The 20,921-nt window shown below is 53.0% G+C and overlaps 1 protein-coding gene across 2 annotated transcripts; it reads left to right on the forward strand.

Moving 5' to 3' along the window:
• Positions 1 to 1,545: 1,545 nt before the first annotated feature.
• Positions 1,546 to 19,876, forward strand: CLTB (clathrin light chain B). 2 transcript variants are annotated; one of them, XM_019756125.2, is made up of 6 exons: positions 1,546 to 1,954; positions 7,310 to 7,356; positions 14,344 to 14,461; positions 14,688 to 14,799; positions 16,527 to 16,580; positions 19,429 to 19,876. In XM_019756125.2, the coding sequence occupies exons 1-6, from the start codon at positions 1,768 to 1,770 to the stop codon at positions 19,598 to 19,600; spliced, it is 690 nt and encodes a 229-aa protein (XP_019611684.1). In that variant the 5' UTR covers positions 1,546 to 1,767; the 3' UTR covers positions 19,601 to 19,876. The 2 variants fall into 2 exon arrangements, with proteins under 2 accessions (XP_019611684.1, XP_019611685.1); XM_019756126.2 differs by lacking the exon at positions 16,527 to 16,580.
• Positions 19,877 to 20,921: the final 1,045 nt, after the last annotated feature.

A 20,921-nucleotide genomic window follows, 5' to 3' on the forward strand; every position in this document is an offset into this window, starting at 1 on the left:
GTGGTCTCAAGAGTCAAAGAGACAGAGACAGGAGTTTGGGGATGTTGAAGTGGCTTGGATTTACGGGACAGAGTACTAGAGGGAAGGGAGCTAGGCAAACCAAGAATTCGAGAAATACACATAAGAGATGTCAGTGACTTTTTGGCCAAATATTAATCTGCATGTGATGATATGATCTTATATGTAGAAAACCCTACAGATGCCACAAAAAAAACTGTTAGAACTAATCAGTGAATTCAAGAAAGTAGCAGGATACAAAGTCAACACACAAATTTCAGTTGCATTTCTTCACACGAACAATGAACAATTTGAAAAGGAAATTAAATCAGAACGCCCGGTGGAGATCACAATGGGCAGGCACAGAGCATGTTCACTAGTCCTCTGTCTCCACAAAATCTGGAGTTGACATTTAGGGCAGGTCTGTTAAACAAGCAAACTTTCCAAGTCTTTTCAGCACCCCAGGCTGTAGCTGGGGGAATGAGAAAGCAGTGTGAGATGAAGGTGGAGTGGTGCACTTGGACCAGGTTGAGCAGGGCCTTCAATTTCTTTCTTTCTTGTTTACACTACTAATAATATTCTCATCATAAGAGTGAAACCTACATCAAAGTATTACTGAGCAAGACTGAAAGGCCCCTTCACCCCAACTCTACTGCCACGCCCCCACCCACTAAGGGAACTGCTACCACAGCTTGGGGTGTATCTTTCCCTTTTCTCTTCCAGTTCACCGTTGATGTTCAAGTTGCAAATCGGAAAGAGAAGATCCCAAAGCCCCTCCGGGTTTCCTGGTACCCGTTTCAGTGTCAGAGCACCTGCACACGGGCTGTGAGGGCCCGCTTGCCATCTGCTGGTCTGATAGATTGTAATCTCCCCATTGCCAAGGCTGGTTTTTGCTACGTTTTGTCGCCCTAGTGCTTGGCACAGCACCGGCAGGGAGGAGGCGTTTGAACACTGTGTAGTGAGGGTGATTGGGTGGGGGCTGGCAGGCTGCCTGGATCAATTGTCTGCCTTTCTCAGGCTGGACATTTGAGGGGCCCAGCCTCTAAGCAGGGGTGCAGTCAGGTCACACAATCTCTGGCGATCTGAGCTGAAGCCACCCCAAATGAAGAGAAATGCACTAAAGCAACGCGTCCTGGTGGGAAAGGCTCTGGATCTGCAAGAAAGATGCAATCACGCTGTGGACTTAGTGTCACCTCTCCTAGCCTCATAATAATGAGATTTATAATATCCACCCAGTTTAGGTGAAGAAACTGCAGAGTGGATCAGGAGCAAGCTCCGCGCAGCGACCACCCGCTCCGTGCTCTGGAGGTCGGGGCTGCGCGCCCGCGGTGGCCCTGTGCACGCTATGGCCATTTTGTGCAGTGAGCTTCGCCTGTAGACCTGGCCGGAGCTGTGCGGTGTCCTGGTGTTCTGGAAATGAGCCCTCTGGCAGGGAACAAGAGCGCTGCCCCGGCCTCGGGGCCCCTGGGGCTGCGCCACCGTCCTGCTGCTGCCCTCCGGTGGCCGCCGCTAGGCGACCTCCGGCCGTCCTGCGGGCCCCCTCCCTCGGCCGGTGACATCACCGCATTCCCGTCCCGGCTCCTCCCGTCCGCACCGCAGTGACAGGAGAGTCGGGCCCAGTGGCGTAGAGGAAGTGCGGGCCCACCACACCGAGCGCGTCCCCGCAGAAGTCGGCCCCCTGGGCGCTAGGGTGACAGTGCCGCCGCCGCGGGGCGCAGCGCCGGGCAGAGCCGAGCGCCAGGCGGACCCTCCAGCAGAGACGCGGGGAAAATGGCTGATGATTTTGGCTTCTTCTCGTCGTCGTTGAGCGGGGCCCCCGAGGCGGCCGAGGAGGACCCGGCGGCTGCCTTCCTGGCCCAGCAGGAAAGTGAGATCGCGGGCATAGAGAATGACGAAGGTTTCGGGGCACCTGCCGGCGGCCAGGCGGCCCTCGCGCAGCCGGGACCCGCGAATGGGGGTGAGTCAGCGCAGTGGCATGGGCAGTGGGGGGCCTGCGCCTCAAACCGGGGTACCAGGTCAGCACAGACTGGGCCTCTAAGCCCAGCGGTTGAATGAAGAGCGCCTGCTCTCCACTAGCCAGGAGCAGGCCTGGGGCAGTGTGTGAAGAGCGCCTGCTCTCCACTAGCCAGCCGGACCTGGGGGGAAATGCGGAGGAATCTTGGAAATTCTCATCTGAGGCCCCGCCTGGGATTGTGGATCTGGTGGCTCCCGGGGCAAGAATTCGTCATGACATTTTATTCCCAGGCCAGCTTCACCACTGCAAGGCTTTGGAATCCAATGGTGCCCAGCCCTGAGAATCTGGCCTGGGGTAGTAGCCTGGCTGTGTGGGCTTCCAGCTGAGCCCTGAAGGTGTGGGCAGAACCGCAGACCTCTCTGCCCTTCAGACTTAGCTCTCTCCTAAAGCTGGGAAAGCAGGGGACAGTGGGGGCTCCAAGAACTCACAAACCTTCCCTGGGGACCACCTGCCATCCTGCAGTCACTGGGCTAGGCACTTTACTTATATTTAATAATTTTATGTGCATTATTAAACCCATTTCAGAGATAGCAAAATCGAGGATCAAAAAGTACAGTACTAAAACAACTGGTAAGTGGCAGAGCGACTGTTTAAACCTGTTTCTGTCAGACTCTAAGCCCTCTCCACCTGACCACATTGTCTTCCATATGCCTGGCTCTGAGTTAGACACCAAGGGAGTGGGGGCAGGGCACAGTCACATGTGGTCCTGCCCTGTGGTGTTTTTCAAAGGTGGGCCAGGGCTGCTGTGGCTAGCTTCAGACACAGGGTCCGGGGCCTGGTCTTTGTGACAGCACATTTATCAATGATGTTTCTGTTCTGGTTCTGGCTTGAAAGAATAATTTCTTAAAATATTTAGTAAAAAACTAGATATCACCTTCATGGGTGCATCCAACACAGCACTTGCTTCCTGTTAACGTCGTTATTTTGGTGGGGGTTTCTCGGCCTTTTGGAGTAAGTGGTAGCTTACATATTTTAAAAAAATGTTTACAAGTAAGGCTCCTTAGAGTTATGTTTGTATTCATTCAACATTTAGTGACCACCTTCTGTGTGCCAGGACAACTGGGGATACAGACATGAGTAAGACAGTTTCTGTGACTTGAGGAGCTTCAAGCTCTCTGTAGCCCCTTGCTATGAGAAATGTAACAAGACTTTTGTAACATATAAGAAAGTGGAGGCCCAGAGAGATTGAGTATCTTGCCCAAAGTCACACAGCCGTGAGTGACAGATCTGGGACTTGATCCAATCCCAGGCCTTCCAAGTCTGGGCTCCATGCTCTTTCACATGCTATGGCAGGACGGTCGGCAGTTATCTTGGGAAGTGATGGGATGTGGGGGTGAGGGGACGGTCTTTTGCTACCCAACCAAACCAGCAGTGGAGGTCTTCTGAAGCAGCAGCTCCTAGCATCTCAGGACAGACCCTTGCACATCCTAGGAAATGCCTGCCCATGTTCACGCAGCAATATTCATTTGTCCACTTCTCCTCCTTGAGACCACCAGCTTCCCCAGTCTGGCTTGGCCTGGGGGATCCTCTGCTGAAAACAGCAGATGTCACAACCCCCTGAGAGAGAAGCAGTAGAAGTCAGGCTGAGGTAGCCAGAGGTGTCCGGGAGTTGAGCGGGTTGTGGCCTCTCCCAGGACAGTGGGGTTCTCAGGGCTCACAGCCTGGATGGGAGTTTCCCTCTCTGGCAGGGGTGGGGCACAAATTGGCCGCATGCCTGAGGTGGCAGGGAGAGAAGCAGGGACATGCCCTCTGAGGGTCTGTGGGACTCAGTATTTCACACTGCAAAAGCTGCAAATGCCCTCCTGAGTGGGGCAGGGGGATCCAGGAGGTATCTTGGCTGGCAGCTCAATAGGTGGCCAGAAAGGATGAAATTGGTCTGCACTCCTAAGCCTACATGGTGCTGAGCAAGTAATTCCCCCTGGACCAGCAGTGAGTGCCGGAAGCCAGATGGGTGGGGAACATGTGCCTTGGCCTGCCGGGAGCTGGATGGAAGCTGGCTCCCACCACCGCTGCCTGTCAGCACCTCTGAGTCTTGTCTCTTAGATGATGCCCCTGCACAGAGTACCCTGACTTGGGCCCCAGGTGCCCCTGGGAAAAGAGGTGTCTGGTGTAGGCCTGAGCCTGAGCTACATTGAGTCTCTCCTGTGGGGCTGGAACTGTGGCCAGCCTGTGCAATGGACACTGTTTCCATTCATCACCCTGGGTAAGGCCCAGAAGGTTTACTTTTTCACACCTAGATTGCTGAGCACCCAGCCCAGCTCTGCCGCTGACTTGCTAGTCAGTTCCTGGCAAGCCTGTTTGCCCTGCTGGGCCTCAGTAAGCTCCCAGGAATGTTCTGGACCCTGTCTGCCCCTGTTCCAAAATGGGTCAGGAAGCTGAGGGAAGGAACACCCAGGGGTCATGTCTGGGACTTGTGTCTGCTGTGCTCCTGTGCTGCCGGCCTCTGACTGCAGACACACGGTTATAAAAGTGCAAGAGATGCATCAAAAAGCATTAAGGGAACACATACTCGCATTTCTGTATGTGGGTGTCTGTGGGTTCCCGAATAGGCTGAAACTTCATCTCCAGAAGAACACTCTTGGGACTGAGAGACTGAGGCTGAGACTTTCTGAAGGCCAGTGGGGCTTGAGCCTGGGACTGGTCAGGGTGGAGTGGGATGGTACAACTTCCACTCCAGAGAGGCCAAGTGCACAGACCAGCGTTGTTGTGAATGGACCCTGGTAATATAAGGTCCTGGTGGAGGAGATACCCCAGGGAAAGATGCTGCCACTGAAACCCCACCAGCTCACCTGAGTTAGGGTCCAGGCCACTCAGGCAGGAGAAGCCCTATCTGAATGAGTAGGGATGATTGCTGACCTATCTGGTCAGAATCGATCCCTGTTTTACTCTGAAAACAGAGTTGACTCTAATTTATATAGAGTGGAGATTATTTCCACGGATTAAGTGTCCCTCCCTTCAATCCCCAGGCTGAAAGCACTGTCACTGTGCTCACATCTCTGTCTGGCTGGTAAAGGGATACTTGTCCATCTGTGGTCATCTCATGCGTCCTGTGGCTTTTTGCTAGGAGACACTGCAGTTTCTGAGAGGCCTCAGTCAGGCCTTGTAGATAACCGGGGGCCCCCAAAGAAAAACTCGACTTCCATTTAATCCACACTTATTTCTCACCCATTCTGTGCAGGAGCCCTCAGGAGCTGAACAGGATACAGAGCCTGATAAGGGAGTGCATGACCCCTGAGCGGTCATGAGTAATTGCATTAGAGGGTGGGGGATGCGGCACAGTATTCTGGGATACACCAGTGGTGAGACCCTCCATCAGTGCCTAGGGAAGCAGGAGCAATAGTGGAGGGCTTTCCAGAGGAGATGACTGGTGAACTGGGCCTTAGAGAGTGACTGGATCCAGAAGAACATTCGTCAGAGAGGGAAGCAGGAAGAAAGGCATGGGGTATGGAGTGGTATGCTTGGGGAAGGAGGAAACAATATAGGGTTTGTGGGAAGGGCTGGTTGGCAGTGAGGCAAGAAAAATGGGTGGGGCCAGGCTGTAAAGATCCTCAAGTGCTATGTCAAATGTACTCATTTGACAAATATTTACTGAGCCCCTGTTATGTATCAGGCACAAGGTGCTGGGCTCCAGCAGTGGACAAAACAAAGTTCCTGCCCTCCTGGAGAGTCCATTCAAGTGGGGAAGGCAGATAAACACATAACTAAGTAAACATATCGGGCAGTGGTAACTGCTATAGAGACAATATTGGAGGCAGGTGCCCGAAGGGTGAATGTCAGGGGTGGTCAAGGAAGGCTGATAATAAAGCAACGTTTGAACAGCAGCTGAAGGGAGTGAGGGAGCCGCCCACTTGGAGATGGGTGGGAGGGCCTTCCAGGCAGAGGGAACAGCACCTGCCGAGTCCCTGAGGCAGGAGCAGGCCCTATAGGCTACTGTGGTCCGTGGGAAGTGGATTTCCTTTTGGTTCATTTTTATTACATTTTTAATGAGAGGAGTGACATAGGTAAGTGTATGCTTTACAAAATGTCAGCTCTGGAGTTGGTTTGAAAGAGGGTTGGGGGAGCATGAAGCTGGAGTCAGGGAGACCTGTGAGTGGACAAAGCCTTCCTTCCTTCCTTCCTTCCTTCCTTCCTTCCTTCCTTCCTTCCTTCCTTCCTTCCTTCTTTCCTTCCTTCCTTCCTTCCTTCCTTCCTTCTTTCCTTCCTTCCGCCCTCCCTTCCTTCCTTCCTTCCTTCCTTCTTTCCTTCCTTCCTCCCTTTCCTTCCTTCCTTCCCTTCCTCCCTTCTTTCCTTCCTTCCTTCCTTCCTTCCTTCCTTCCTTCCTTCCTTCCTTCCTTCCTTCCTTCCTTCCTTCCTTCCTTCCTTCCTTCCTTCCTTCCTTCCTTCCTTCCTTCCTTCTTTCCTTCCTTCCTTCCTTCTTTCCTTCCTTCCTTCAATGCATTTATTCATTTGTTTGTTCAACAAATAGGTTCTGACTCTTACTAAGTTGCAGGTACCGTGCAGGGATCCGGGAAGGACAGTGGTGAGGACAAAGGATATAGCTGGGCCCCTCCAGGTGTTTGCCACCAGCAGGGCAGAGACCAACGCAGCTGTACGAGCGAGAGCTGGCGCTGAGGCCAGACTGGGCAGAGAGTGGAGGGCAACTTGGAGGGTCACTGTTGCAGCAGAAGCCACAGGAATTTGTGACTAATCAGATGTCAGGGACCAGAAGTCATTGTTGAGGGCAAAATGAAATCCTTCTGGGAGGGGCAGGAGGAAAGAATAGGCCCAGTGCTGTCTGGTGGGGGCTGTGATTCTTGCTTTCTCAGGTGGAGCTGTTGCTCAGGAGCCCCAGGGACAGGCAGAGACTCGCAGATCCCACTTCCTTAGCCCTTGCAGACTCCACCCTGAGCCTACAGCTCCTCTACCTGCTCACCAGGCACAGGCTCCATAGTTGGTCCATTCCCAGCTGTGGCAGAGGGTACATTCATTTCAGGTAGGTGAGGAGCTATTACTCATTGGATGACCTTGGGCAATCACATAGCCTCTCTGAGCCTCAGTTTGAGAATCTGTAAAATGGGTTGATGTCAACTTTATCACAAGACTGGTGAAAATCAAATGTGATAAAGGCTGTGAGAAGGGATGGTGAACAGTTAAGGACAGAGCTCAAGTCTTTTACGTATCCAGAATGTTTATTTTGGGGGAGGGGTCAATACTCGCATGGGTACATACAGAGTTTGGCTCCGGGTGCTAATGTAGGACCATTCCGCTCTTCCTATAAGCTGAGCAACGAGTAATGCTGTCTCCTTGTTCTCTTTCTAGCTGGTTCTGAGGACATAGGGACCACGATCAATGGAGATGTGTTTCAGGTAAGCAAGATTCAGCCTTAGCAGTGGTAGAGACCGACAGCCTAGATCTCAGGAACTTACCCATCAGTAGGATTAGGGCTCCCAGTTTTCTGTTCACTATGTCTGATGCATTGGGATGGGAACATAGAGATTTTGACAAGATTTTCTTGTTATGTAGGAGAACATGATGAGGAATAAGGACCACGAGACACAGGGATTGAAAGACTGTAGCCTCTGGCTACCCACAGTGATGCCCTGCTCCTGGAGGGAGGGATAAAGTAGCGCACCGTGGTGTGGACTGAAGGAAGCACAGGGCCCTGCATGCATTGGTTCTCCCAGGCTGAACTGAGTGGCCGTCCCTCACACACATGAACATTTTAACTGGGCAGGCCTTTGACTCAGAGATTCCATTCCTCAGAGTTTTCCCTAAGGAAATAACTGGACAAGGACCCCCAGATTCTTTGCAGGATGATGTATAGTAGCAGACAAACTGGAAATGACCTAAGGGTCCAGCCCTGGGAGCCTGGGTGGGTAAATTGGGAAACCACGCTGTTTTTAAAAAGACAGTCAGAGCTTTCTGTATTGACATGAAAGATGCCCACAATCTATTAAGCAGCTTGCAGAATAATATGCACAGTATGGTCCTGCTTTTTATTTTAGATACATGTTTGCACAAAATATCTGAAAGGTTGTGCACCAACTGCTAACAATGGTTAGCCCCAAAATGGGGGTTGGGGAGGGATAAGAGAAGGGCTTTCACTTTCATTGTTTAAAAATTCTTTATAGTGGTTCTGTGCACCCCCCCACACACACACTGTCACACACAAACGCACACACACGCACCAAAACACGTAGTAAGGATATTTCTAGTTAAAGACTGCCTCTCTGTACCCACCTAACCCTCCTTCCCTCATATATATATATATAAATATATATACATACATATATATATACATATATATGTATATATATATATATAAATTGGTTTAAAAATATTTAGACAGATGAATAACTGTGTTGTACACCTGAATCTCATAATATTGTATATCAATCATACTTAAATTAAAAGTATTTAGACTTAGAGAACTTGGCCCACAGATGGCATCCCCAGGACCCCACAGATGAAACTGTCGTCATCCCCCCATCCCCTGCCAGATGCCTGGGTGAGGCAAACTTTCATTAGATGAGCCTTAATTCCCACTGGACGGGGGCAGAGACCCTCGACCCCAGGGCCGACCCCAGGGCCGCTGCTTGGTGATCTGCTTCGCCCCACCCTGTCGCGCCTCCTGAATTCTCTAAGAGAATAAACAATACTTTCTTATGTAAGAGGGATGGGCTGGTACCTTACACAGGGAAACTGGCCAAGTCCTGTCTCTGGAAAATTACTCAACTATCTGCAAGCTAGAAAAGTCAGTCTCTAGGGTTTTCCGATTTCATGTGTCCATGGGCCTGAAAGCCCAAAATAATCAGCGTTTCATCCTGTACCATTTGGTAGATCATTGAGACACAGGCTGCCCTTGCTCTGGGCACACCAAAAAGGACTTTGCTTGACCCAGAGGTCTGTGTCCTAAAGTGGACCTAGAGCTGGAGATGCATTTGGAACCACAGAAGTACCCAGAACACTGTGAGGAGGAGAACTGTCCCTTTCTATGCATTAGGATGAGATCTTCTCCCCCCATACCCTCCGGTCTTGCTTTGTGTTTGACAGATCTAAGGAACCCTGGGCCTCCTCCCCAATCTCAGTGGGAACTCTTACTCTCACTGTCCCATTAATAACCCCAAGTATGTTTATTTTTTAAAATTTTTATTGGGGAATATTGGGGAACAGTGTATTTCTCCAGGGCCTATCAGCTCCAAGTCATTGTCCTTCAATCTAGTTGTGGAGGGCACAGCTCACTGGCCCATGTGGGAATCAAACCAGCAACCTTGTTCAGAGCTCGTGCTCCAACCAACTGAGCCATCCGGCCGCCCCCCCGCCCCCCAAGTATGTTTATTTGTTTCACACTCATGCCATCCCAGAAGCCTTACAGGCAGGATGGGGTCACAGATGAGGCCGGTCACTCAGCAGCAGGGTCCACCCAGACCTCCTGCCCCTGGTCTGGTGCCCTTTGCACCACATCCTTGCTGTGGACTGTGCAGACCTGGTGGCTGGGTCACAGGTGGGAGGCCCCTCGCAGACCTTTAGAATCAAACAGTTTGGCTTGGGCTGCAGGGGGAGAAGCCTGCATACCCAACACTTTCAAGAGTCTGGGGCAGAGCTTTCTTGCTACCTTTGTGGGTTTTTGTGGCAGCCTGTGGGCCACTAGAGGGTCCAGGTATGGACCGGATTCCCAACGAGGCCTAAGGATAAGCCTGTCCATACCTATTCCAGTTTTATCTGGCACTGCCAGGTCAGGGGCAGGAGGCCCCTGCAGCACTCATTCCTTCTGCACAAAATCTCTCCCTTCCCCCACCTCTCCCATCATCCACCATTGAGCTACTTAGAGAAATCAACAGCTCAGTTTAGCTTAGTTTGAGCTGCTTAATACCAGAGACGGACATGCCTTATCCTCCTGGCTGTCCCTGGATTCACAGCACAGGTATGGCGAGCATGGCCCATGGTGGTGCTCATGTGGTGTCCAGAAGAGGGTTCCTGATTCGGGGGTGCTAGGGAGCTGCACTGAGATAAACCTGGCTGTGCCTGGAGCCTCCTGCCTTTTGGTCCTAGCCATTCTTGACCCCTTCCCTCTCCAGCTTGCCCCTGGTGAGTCCTTGCCTGCCAGCCCTTATGCCAGCTGACCCAATTTCCTCAATGGGACATTCAAGTGATTAAAGAGGAGCCCTGCTGTGCCCCCAGGGCTGTCCCCCAGACCCCCTCCAACTGCTCACTGATAGAAGCAGGGGAAACAAGTCCATAGCAGCCAGAGAAGAGGAGCCAGCAAATGGTTTCTCAGGACTTTCCCTGCCAGAAACACTGCTGTGCTTGTCCTGGTCATGCAGCCTGGCTCACATGCACAGGGCTGCCATGTGGCACCAGTGAGCCACGCAGCCTGCCAGCCCTCTCATGTGCACACCTGCCACAGGTCACAGGCTTGCACAGCAGTTACCGCACATGGGCCCCGCTTTGCACCCTGCGTGGGATGTTGCCACTCCCATTTAACAGGTGAAGAAGCACAAGAAGCCCAGGGAAGGGACTCTCAAAGGTCCCACAGCCAGTGAGGGGCACAAAGGGAGTTAAAGCCCAGTCCTTCTGATGCTGTGTCCCAGGCTGTCTGTCCCTCCACATGGCTCTGCAGGCAGCCACTCGCTCCTTCACTGAGTCAATTCACATTCCTGGAGTTCCGTGCACTGTGCTGGAGCCGTGGACGTAGAGGCAAATCCAGCACATGTTCATCCTCAAAGAGCTTGTTTCTAACAGAGGACAGAGACCTGGGAAGAAGTGATGGCAGCAGTGCAGGATGACAAGTGCTCGGCAACCCGGTAGTGTGGGGAGCTTGGTCTGATTCTTACCGTGTGTCAGACACCACCCAGGAGCGTTACATGGATTAACTCATTCTATCCTCCCAACACTCCTATGATGTAGGTTCTGTCATTGTCCCCATTTTACAGATGAGGAGGACACATTGGGGGGTTAAAGCTTGCTCTGGTGACACAGCTGGGAGGAGCTGGGACTTGAACCAGGCCCAGGCACCAGGCGCTGCACTGAAATCAGGGAGTGCCACAGGGAGTGGGTGCTGGCAGTGGTTCTGAGGCAGCCTGCGGGGATGTGGGTGGTCCTGGCTGAGGGGACAGCATATGCGAAGGCACAAAGGGTCAGTCACTCGGCCCTGAGCTTGCCCAGAGCCTGGGGCCCGCTGGGCCTGGATGCCCATGGGAAGTGGTGGAGGAGGTGGACCTGGCTTGGCCAAGGCCTGCGGCCTGCGGCACGGCTACCTCCGGGCACACGTGCTTAGAACACACTTTGGATGTACAGCTGCTCCAGGGGCTGAGAGAGGCACTAGGGGGTCCGAGCTGCTCCTCAAGGCTGCTCCCCGAAAGACTGAGGCAGGCTGCAGCGGAATCAAACATCCTGGGCTTCATTCCAGGCTTTTTAAAGCCAGACGACCTTGGACTAGTCATTGCTCTGAGATGGAGCTCTCATTTGTAAAATGGGGATCAGAGGCTGTGTCCTGTTTCTCCCACAGGTCTGTGGAGAAAAGTGCTCTGCAGCCCAGAAGCTTCTTATAAATTCCTGACAAAATCACTGAGCGAGACCCGGGGTACACGGGTGAGGGTGAGAGAGGTGGGGATGGGGCGTGGGGTCATGGGAGGAGGGGGCACAGGCTCTACTCCTGGGAAGGTAGACTTATCAAGAAGACAAAAAGTAGATGCACAAATCATGTGAAATTGGCTACTACATGTCCAGTATGTTCACACCCAGGAATTTAGTTTGAATTCTGGCTCTACCAGTTCCTGGCCGGGTGACCCTGGGACTTTGGCGTGAGACTTTCCCTACCTGTAACATAAAGGTAATACAACCCACCGTGTAGGGTTGTAAAGATCAAAGAGAACTTTTAAATTGCAAGTTCTCTGCAAGTTTTAAAGCTCTATAAACTGGAGTCTTCATTTTAGGGCAGGCTTTGTGGAGATGGTGGGTCCTAAAGGACACACAGGATGTGACCCCTGTCCAGAGGGCCCTTCCAGCCCACCTCTCTCACCCCATCTTCTCTGTACTCAGAGTTCCCCAAAGGCACCGGCCCCACGTGGACCTGCCGCTGCCCGCTCTTGGCCTGAAATGCCCTTCCCCCATCTCTTCTCATCCTACTCTGCCCCCAGTCTAGAATGGGCATGCCCTCGCTTGTCCCCCTTCTTTACCTGACCTGTGTCACAGTGCATATCCCAGTCGTGGTCCTCCTTTTTGGGGGGACTCCCCCTGCCAAGCTCCCGGCTGATGGGCTGTCTGGTTCATTCCTGTCTCCAAGCCTGAGCAGGTTAATTCATTCAATAAATGTTCTCAAACTCCGCCTACAGCCAGGCCTTCCTTGTAATGGGTACTATCCATTGGCAGTCTTTGCCCTTAAGGAGCTTACTTTCTTGGAGGGAGGAGACAGTAAACAAACTAGTCATTTCAGATGCCACAGGTACCATGAAGAAGATAAAATGTAGCACCTGAATAAACACAAATACACAAAAGTAACTGCAGTTGTCTGCAGATGGGACTTGTATAGGATTGGACAGGGGTTCTGGCAGCTGGACCTCAGGGCAGGGTTGTTCCCGGAAGCCGACAGGGTGGGGCTCACCCAACAGCAGCGATCAATTTGTGTACTCCAGATCCAAGGCCCCTTGGCAAGTCTTGAGACTCCAAACTCAAGTGTAGTGCAGGAAGAAAAGTGGAATAAGAGCTCCGCCCAACTGCCCCACCCAAGGGCGGGCCTGACCCACCCTGCCAGGCTGCACCACCCTGCCCTGGGCCCGCCCTTCCCTCTTCCCACACAGCGGAGACTGCCATGTGCCCCTTCACCTCTTGGGTAAATGCTTACTGAGAACCTCCGCTAAACCGGGCACATGCTGGCTCTGGGGGCCTTCATCCATGCAGCCACTGCTTACTGAGCACCGTCTGTGCCCACGACAGTGGTGGCACACTGGACAGGGCATGCCAGACGCTGTCGCGTGGGGAGAAGACACTAAACACCAGTATTCATGGCAGTTTTGATGAGTGCTTGAAGGAGGAGCATGGGGAGCAATGAAAGGACGAAACGGGTTTAGAGGCTGTAAAAATCGTCCTGCCCTGCCTGTTAGGAGCTCATGGTCCAGCAGGAGACTCACAGTAGAAGGTGAAGGCCGTGACAGAGCACAGAGAGGAAGGGCTGCAAAATCTGCTTGGAGTTGGAAACTATACCAGAGCTTGTGACTTTTGAGCTGGAAAGTCGTGGGATGCAGTAAGATTTCATCAGCTGGAGAAGGGAGGGGACACAATTGCAGGCTGAAAGCGAAGGCAGGATATGTGCTGACAGGAATGTGTGGGGCGAGCAGAGTGCCGGAGCGGAAGCGGCGGGAGATGGGGCTGGGTCTCGGATCGGATCAGATCGTAAAAAGTCTCTGGCTTGGCGAGACCAGAAAGAAGGGAGCCACGTCCTTACTGACTGAGCTCTCCATCCCAGCACTTCGAGTCCCCAGCGCTGGCAGGTGGCGTGGAGAAGTGGGCAGAGGATCAGGGGCCTGGATTCTGGCCCTGGCTCTGCCACTACATCATGCCATCTCTCTTGGCCTCCGTTCCCTCCCTTATAAAATGGGAATGAATAAGAAGAATTCTAGCTACCACTCACTGAGCCATCGCTCCATGCCTGGGACTTTTCTAAATCTTACAGATAATTGTTGCACCAAATCCTCATAACAGCAATTAGTGGTAGTTTTATTCCCATTTCAGATGAGAAAACAGGCCCAGCAAGGTTAGGTGGGGTTTGAACTTAGATACTCTGGCCCCAGAGCCCAGGTCCTTTACCATAATCCTAGCCGAGGCCTGCCCATCTCAAGGCTGCTTGTTCACTCAGCAAGTGTTTACTGAGTATCCGCTATGGGCCGGGCGCTGAGGACACAGCAGTGAGCGGGACAGACTAGGTCTCTGTCATCACAAAAGTGACATTCCGATGGAGGAGACAATGGACAAGTAAACATAAAGTGATGTCATTTCTACTGTTATTGGATAAATAAAACTGTAATAGAATGACTTTAATGATAGTAACACAAGTGACTCATTGTGTGCGAAGAGGTGTTAGAAGTTCTGTACATTTTTTAACTCATCCTTATATCAGCCCTAAGGAGTGGGTACTCTTATTTAGCCCATTTTATGATGAGGAAAGTGAGGCACAGTGAGGTTGAGTGACTTGCCCAGGGTCACACAGGGGGAAGGGTAGCTGGCAGAGGGCATAGGAAGTGCAAAGGAGACAGTGCATGTGAGGTTGAGATGTGAGGTGGTATCCTGGTCCTTGGGCAGCAGACACAGGAGGGCAGGTAGATGGGCTGGTGCACAGCTATGTGTTTGTGTTCTAGGAGGCTAATGGCCCAGCTGATGGCTACGCTGCCATTGCCCAGGTTGACAGGCTGACACAGGAACCCGAGAGCATCCGCAAATGGAGAGAGGAGCAGAAGAAACGGCTGCAGGAGCTGGGTGAGGGCACAAGGCTGGGGTGCCCCCAACCTGGGCTCCCCGCTGGGATGGTTGTTTGGGACATGGGGGAGGTGGGGAAGCCTTAGGATATATGGAGCCCTGCACTGCCTTAATGTGGGAGTTGTGTGAGGATGACCCCTGGGGGCCGAGGGAGAAGCAGCCAGAGCAGCTGGGCCTTCCACTCCCTGTGGGAAAGCTGCCACTCATTCTCCTGTGGGGGTTGCAGATGCTGCCTCCAAGGTGACAGAACAGGAGTGGCGGGAGAAGGCCAAGAAGGACCTAGAGGAGTGGAACCAGCGCCAGAGTGAACAAGTCGAAAAGAACAAGATCAACAACCGGTGAGAGGAGCTATGGGGACAGGAGGGGCTAAGGGGACAGGAAGGGGCTGTGGGGACTTGAGGGGGCTTTGGGAACATGAGGGGTCTATGGGGACAGTGAGAGGAACTATGGTATGGGGGACTGCCTTGAGAATGGATGATGTGGTGGGAAGAACACGGAGGAAGGGGAAGCTGAAACGCCCAAGGCTGCTTCCTCGGCTGCCCGTGGAGTTCAAAGCTTTGAACTCTGAAGAGCTGATGCCCTGTTAAGTCCTCACCTCCTCACCCAACAGTGAGGAACAAGTTCTGCAGTCAGCAAAAGAGGTCCCAGGACCCCGCGATGGGAGCCAGACTGCCGGGGCCCAGCGGCCAGCAGCTAGGCCTGCGCCTCTGCGGCCATGGTTAGTGTCGCAGAGAGCAGAGGCCTGGCTGGGAGAGAAGAACCACTCTGGGTACAGGATTTTGTTGCTTGTAGAACTGACAGTGCTTCGACCCAGAATGGCTACAGCGTTAAATGGCATTAGTCGCCTGTATAACTGAAAAGTCAGGGGTAGCATGGTAGATTGGCTGAAACAAAGTCAGTTGGCACCCACTGTTACTGTCTCTCAGCTCTTCTTTCCTCTGTGGTGCCTTCACTCTTGGGCACACACCCCTGGGATGGGGGCAAAGGTGGCCGCCAGCGGCTCCAAGCTTCTGCTCTCTTCTCTTGGCAACCTCAGTGAGAATAAAATAACCTTTTCCTCCCAATAGCTCTAGCATAAGTCCTTGACCTGACCTTCATGGGTCGGGCCCAGTGAATGTCCCAGGGGGAGGGACTCTCTGATGGACCCAGCATGGGCAATAGTCCCATTCTTTGTGTTGTGCATGGGTCAGCCCCACCCAAACCACAGGCGCTGAAGTGAGGGCAGCCTGATCTGCAAAGGGCAATCAGGGTGACCTTCCTGGAGGAAGGGGAATGGGCAGGTAAGGATAGCAGATGCCACTAGAGAACACCTTTGTGGAAATGGTCTCAGAGCACTTCTGAGATGGTGCCCAGGAGCCCTGCCTTTGAGGCTGTGCCCTTCCAGGTACCAGGCCTGCCAGGAAGGGAAAGGCCATCTCTGGGAAGCCATCACAATTCTGTTCAAGAAGCTGCTGCGTGCCAGGCTCTGGGCTGGGTATCAGGAAGACAGAGATGAGAAGGACCCAGTCTGTATCTTCAGAGAGCTCAGAGGAGAGAAACATACGTGTCCAGCTGAACTCAACAGTAGGGTCCTCTGCAGGAAGGCTGTGGAAGCAAGGGCTGCCAGTGGGGAGGGACCGCCATGTGTGGGGGACCGGGCTTTGGAGGATGATTAGGAGTTCATCAGGAAAAAAGAGGGCAGGGTAGGGAAGGGAAATCTAGACCCGGGAACAGAATCATATGAAAGAAAGGACGTTGTGTCTTGGGCAGCAGGGAATCAGGGCGTGGTGGGAGAGAGGTGACCTGTGCATCTGAATGCCAGGGTTGGGTAAGTGGTGGGGAGCCGCTGAATGTTTGTGAAAGGGAGGAGTAAAATGACCAGCGCTGTTTTAGAAAAGGCACTGGGTGGGTGGGTGGAGGATCCCCGCTCTCCTCTCTGGGCTGTGTATAGTTGCTGAGCCTTCCAGAACTGTGCTTCCTAACACCTCTCCAACTGGAGGAACTAACGCTGTCTCTCTTTCTCAACCCTCTGCCTGTCTGTCTGTCTTGCCATTCCGTCTTCCCCACCTAACCCCTTTCCCTCAAGGATCGCTGACAAAGCATTCTACCAGCAGCCAGATGCTGATATCATCGGCTACGTGTACGTGTGCCTCCTTTGCTCCGCTGTCTGGGGAAGCTGGAGAGGGCAAGGCCTGTGTGTGTGGCTGCCACAGTTTCTCCTGCTTGTGGGGTTTAAGAATGTAGCAGTGCCAGGGCAGTGACCAGAGCAGGAGGTGCACCCCAGGGACTGGAGGACGTTTATCCCTCCAGCAAATGCTTATTGAGGTCTATTCTGCCCGGAGGCAGCTTTGCTAAATCCAGGCAGAGAAAAGAAGGGAATGCACTGGCCACCCCTGGGTGGGAGGGGCGAATGGCAAAGCTGCCCAATCCCCTCTCTGTGAGATGACTCTTGGGGGTGGGAGGTGGGGTGAAGAGGTCCTCTGTTGAACAAAGCACACCCTAAGTGCCAGCTGCTGGAGGTACAAAGAAGCTCCTAGGAGCACACCCATCCTTCTCTCCTGCCAAGTGCACTGCTCCTCCGTAGAGCTTCTGCCCGAGTTTGGCCATGACCCCTGCCCTGACCACCAGGGGGCCCTCTCATAAATTCCTAGTTGGTACTGTGACTAATCCAGACCAGAGATGGCAGAGGTTCTCCCTCGTTACCCCAATTGGTCGACAGCGACACCTGGGGGTGTGTTGGGGATTGTGAAGCTGAAGGGAAAAGTGCAGGGATGAGTGTGTGAGGTTGGCCACTTGCGTTAAGTGCCAAGTATTTGCTGCTCCTCGAGCTGGGCACACTCTCTGATGCTGTCTGGATAACCATTCTCTCACAGAGCCCAGGACACCCCCGAGTAACAGCCTGCCACTTCTTCCATCCACTCTCCTGGTCCTTATGGGTACTTACCTGTGCCAGTGTCTGTCCAGACAGGAATAGGACAGACACAGTCTGTCCCCACAAGTTACTCTTGGTCGGGATCGTGTTGTGATAAGAGCTGCGTGGAGGGACACACCAAACTCTTGGAGCTGCCCTCTGCTGGGGGAGCCAGGGTCGGCTTCAGAGACTTGAGACTTTCAGCTGGACCTTAAAGTGGGAAGAGGAACGGCTCGGTAGGGAGAGTGAGGAGAGGGGAACAGCATTCTAGATGGGAGAAGTGGCTGGGGCAAAGGTGATGAGACAGGAAATACCTAGTTGCCTGTGGCTGCAGGCTATGTTAGTGGGGATGAATGGAGAAGGTCAGCTAGGGGCCAGCTGCAAAACGCCTGCTGTGCCAGGCTAAGACGCTGGACTTGATCCTGAAGGCAGCGGGAGCCATAGGAGGGTTTGAGCAGCAGTGGGGATGGCAGAGGGGCATCTATGCTGGGGAATACCACAGGGGGGCAGTGCTCCTGTTGCACCTGAGGAAATGGTCCAGGAAGCACCCAAGGGAGTCCTGAAGAGAGGGAGAGTGTAGACCAGCGCTTCCCAGACTTTCATGTGCCTGTGAACCACTGGCATCTTGTTAAATGAAGGTTCTGATTCAGTGGGACTGAGGTGAGGCCCTGACTCTGCATTTCTAGCAAGCTCCAGGGTGAGGCTGATGCTGCGGGGCCACGCACCACACTTTAAGCGGTAAGGTCAGCGGGAAGGACAGCTCCTAGGAAAGCTTCCCTCAGCCCCACTGGCCATGCGACTCCATCCATCGTTGCAAGCCTGCAAACATCTGCCACCTTATTAGATTCTCAGGCCAGTCAGGATCAGCAAAGTGCAGGCTCTGATCCTCACTTTACAGGTCAGGAAATGAGCACACAGCATGTAAGCAAGATCACTAGGGAGGGGCCAGGTCCCTCAACCCAGGGCCAGCTCATCCTTGGCAGAGCCCAAGGGACCACCTGGACAGCTCCCCTCTGTCAGCCAGTGCCTGGTCCTGCGAGAGATGAGAGGGGGGCTTCCAAGGAGAAAGGGGTTTTCCGGGGATCCTTGCTGGCCTAACAGAACACAGACCCAGCCCTCCTCACCGAAGAATCCTTTGTCTATCTTAATGATGCTCACGTTTAGGTTTTGTCCACTAAACTGTATTTACTATACTTCATCCCTCCATTGTTCCTTCAAAACTGGCTTCTACAAGTATAACTGTCAGCCAGAACTTCTGATGAAGAAGGACCAGTTTTCATTCTAACTTGATTCCCAACGAAAGCAAAGCCTAGAATGGAGCAGTCCCCAGGCTGTGGCTCCAGAGAGATGACAGTCATTCTGGGCTAAAAAGAGCTGTGCCGTCATATATGCCAGGGGATGTGGTGGAGTCTGTGTCCATCACTCCTCCGTGGATGCACATTAGCACGGGAAAGGCCAAGACCCTCCTTAACTGAGTTTTCTATGCGCATTGGACCCTTTTCTGGAGACACTCTCAGGGTCCACGAGACAGAGACAATGCTGAACCAGGTACATGGTTAGTCAATGTCCTGTCTCTGCCAGGTTCTTGGAGATGTTGAAAACGGCTGAGGTACCACGTTAGTTCCTCCACGGGCCCCTACATGCCAGGAGCCCCAGGTTGGGAACTTAATAGGGGGGGTAATGACGAGAGAGTGTCTAGGCTGGGGCAGGGGTACGGGAGGGGGAGGTTGCTGTGCAGGGTAGGGTGGCAAGGGAAGAGCTCTGTGGGAGGGTGAGGCCCACACTCAGTCCTGAGTGACAAGAAGCAACAAGCCCTGAGCAGGTGTGGGGGGAGGGCATTTCAGGAGGAGGTGACAGCAAGTGCAGAGGCCCTGAGGCAAGACCCAAGGAGGCTGCTTCTGATGCCAATGCTCTTCCTGGGGGCCTGAGATCAGAGGGCACGGGGCTGGGGAGGAGACCTGTGGACAAACTACCGCAGAGGAGGCTGGGCAGCACAGCCGTGCTCGGTGGGGGCAGAGCGTCACTGACTCCTGGGAAAGGCAGCAGCTGTGAGACCTCTGCCTGTCTCCCCCTGCAGGGCATCTGAGGAGGCTTTCGTGAAGGAATCCAAGGAGGAGACCCCAGGCACAGAGTGGGAGAAGGTGGCCCAGCTGTGCGACTTCAACCCCAAGAGCAGCAAGCAGTGCAAAGACGTGTCCCGCCTGCGCTCGGTGCTCATGTCCCTGAAGCAGACGCCGCTGTCCCGCTAGGTGGCAGCCACAAGCATGGCCACTGAGGAGGGGCTGGCCCTGGCAGAGGAGCAGCTGCTTTGGGCAGGGGTGGGGGAAATGCCTCCAGCAGCTGCTGCACAAGCCTAGTTGGTTCCTCCCCATCTCCCAGGACCGGGAGGGGAAACCCTCACCCTTCTCCCCCTCCTTCCCTCCTGGCCTTGTGGCCCAGCCCCTCACACCCCTCTCAGTCCACAAAGTTGTGACTGTCCCTCCTGATGTGTTTTTTTTTTCTTGGCTTAAAGGGTGTGTTGTTAACTCTTTTTACATTTATTTATTATCACTCTCATTTTTTCTGAAGCCCCAATTGGTGTCAGGGCTCAATTTGTGCTTAGAACTTTCTGAGCTTCATGGCATAGAAACAAGGTGAGGCTCTTCCCCTGGGGGCCCAAGAACTCCCAGTAGGAAGTGGGTGGTGTCCCAAGCTGTGTATATCTGCTTTCTCTACATCTCCTCGCAGGAGGAGAGACAACCTCACAGAATGTTTGCAACTTTGATCCTTTCTGATCCTTGAACAAGCCTGTGTGATAGGGATTCTGTGGTCCTCATCATATAGCCACAGACACCTAGACTCCCAGAGGGTAAGTGGCTTCAAGAGGGAGGGAGAGGTGAGACCAGAGGTTCCCAGTGGAGGCTCCGTCTCAGCCTGGGTGAGAGGGAGCCTCTGCCAGACCCCCTTCCTTGGGATTGGCCAGGAACCTCTGGATTTGGGGATCCCACGGCTTTGCATCCTTCCACTGTGCCCCTCTGTGGATCTGGAATAAACCATCAGGGACCACACCTCTTCCCCTTCAGCAGAGGTTGCAAACAGGTTACATTCAAAATATTGTGACCTGTACATGTTTAAAAAATTTGAGTAATTACCAATCATATTAGTTTCCTAGCGCTGTCGTAACAAATCACCAGTGTCTGGCTTGGAACAACAGAAATTTATTGTCTAGCCATTCTGCCGGTCAGAAGTCTGAAGACAAGGTGTCATCAGGGCCATGGGCCTCTGAAGGCACCAGGGAAGGATCTGTTGCAAACTTTTTTTCCAACTTCTGGCAACTTTGGGGGGTTCCTTGGCTTCTAGGTGCATCACTACAATCTTGAGTTAATCTTTACATCACCATCTTCACATCGCCTGTCGTCTATGCATGTCTGTCTGTGAAAGTTCCCCTTTTAATAAGGACACCAGTCATATCGGAGTAGGGCCCACCTTAATGACCTCATTTTAATTTGATTACCTCTGTAGAGATGCTACTTCCAAATAAGGACCTCTAACGTACTAGGGAGGGGATTTCATATTTTTCTTGGAGGGCGG

Source organism: Rhinolophus sinicus, linkage group LG10 (genome assembly GCF_036562045.2).
Source record: "Rhinolophus sinicus isolate RSC01 linkage group LG10, ASM3656204v1, whole genome shotgun sequence".
Classification (NCBI taxonomy): Eukaryota; Metazoa; Chordata; class Mammalia; order Chiroptera; family Rhinolophidae; genus Rhinolophus; species Rhinolophus sinicus.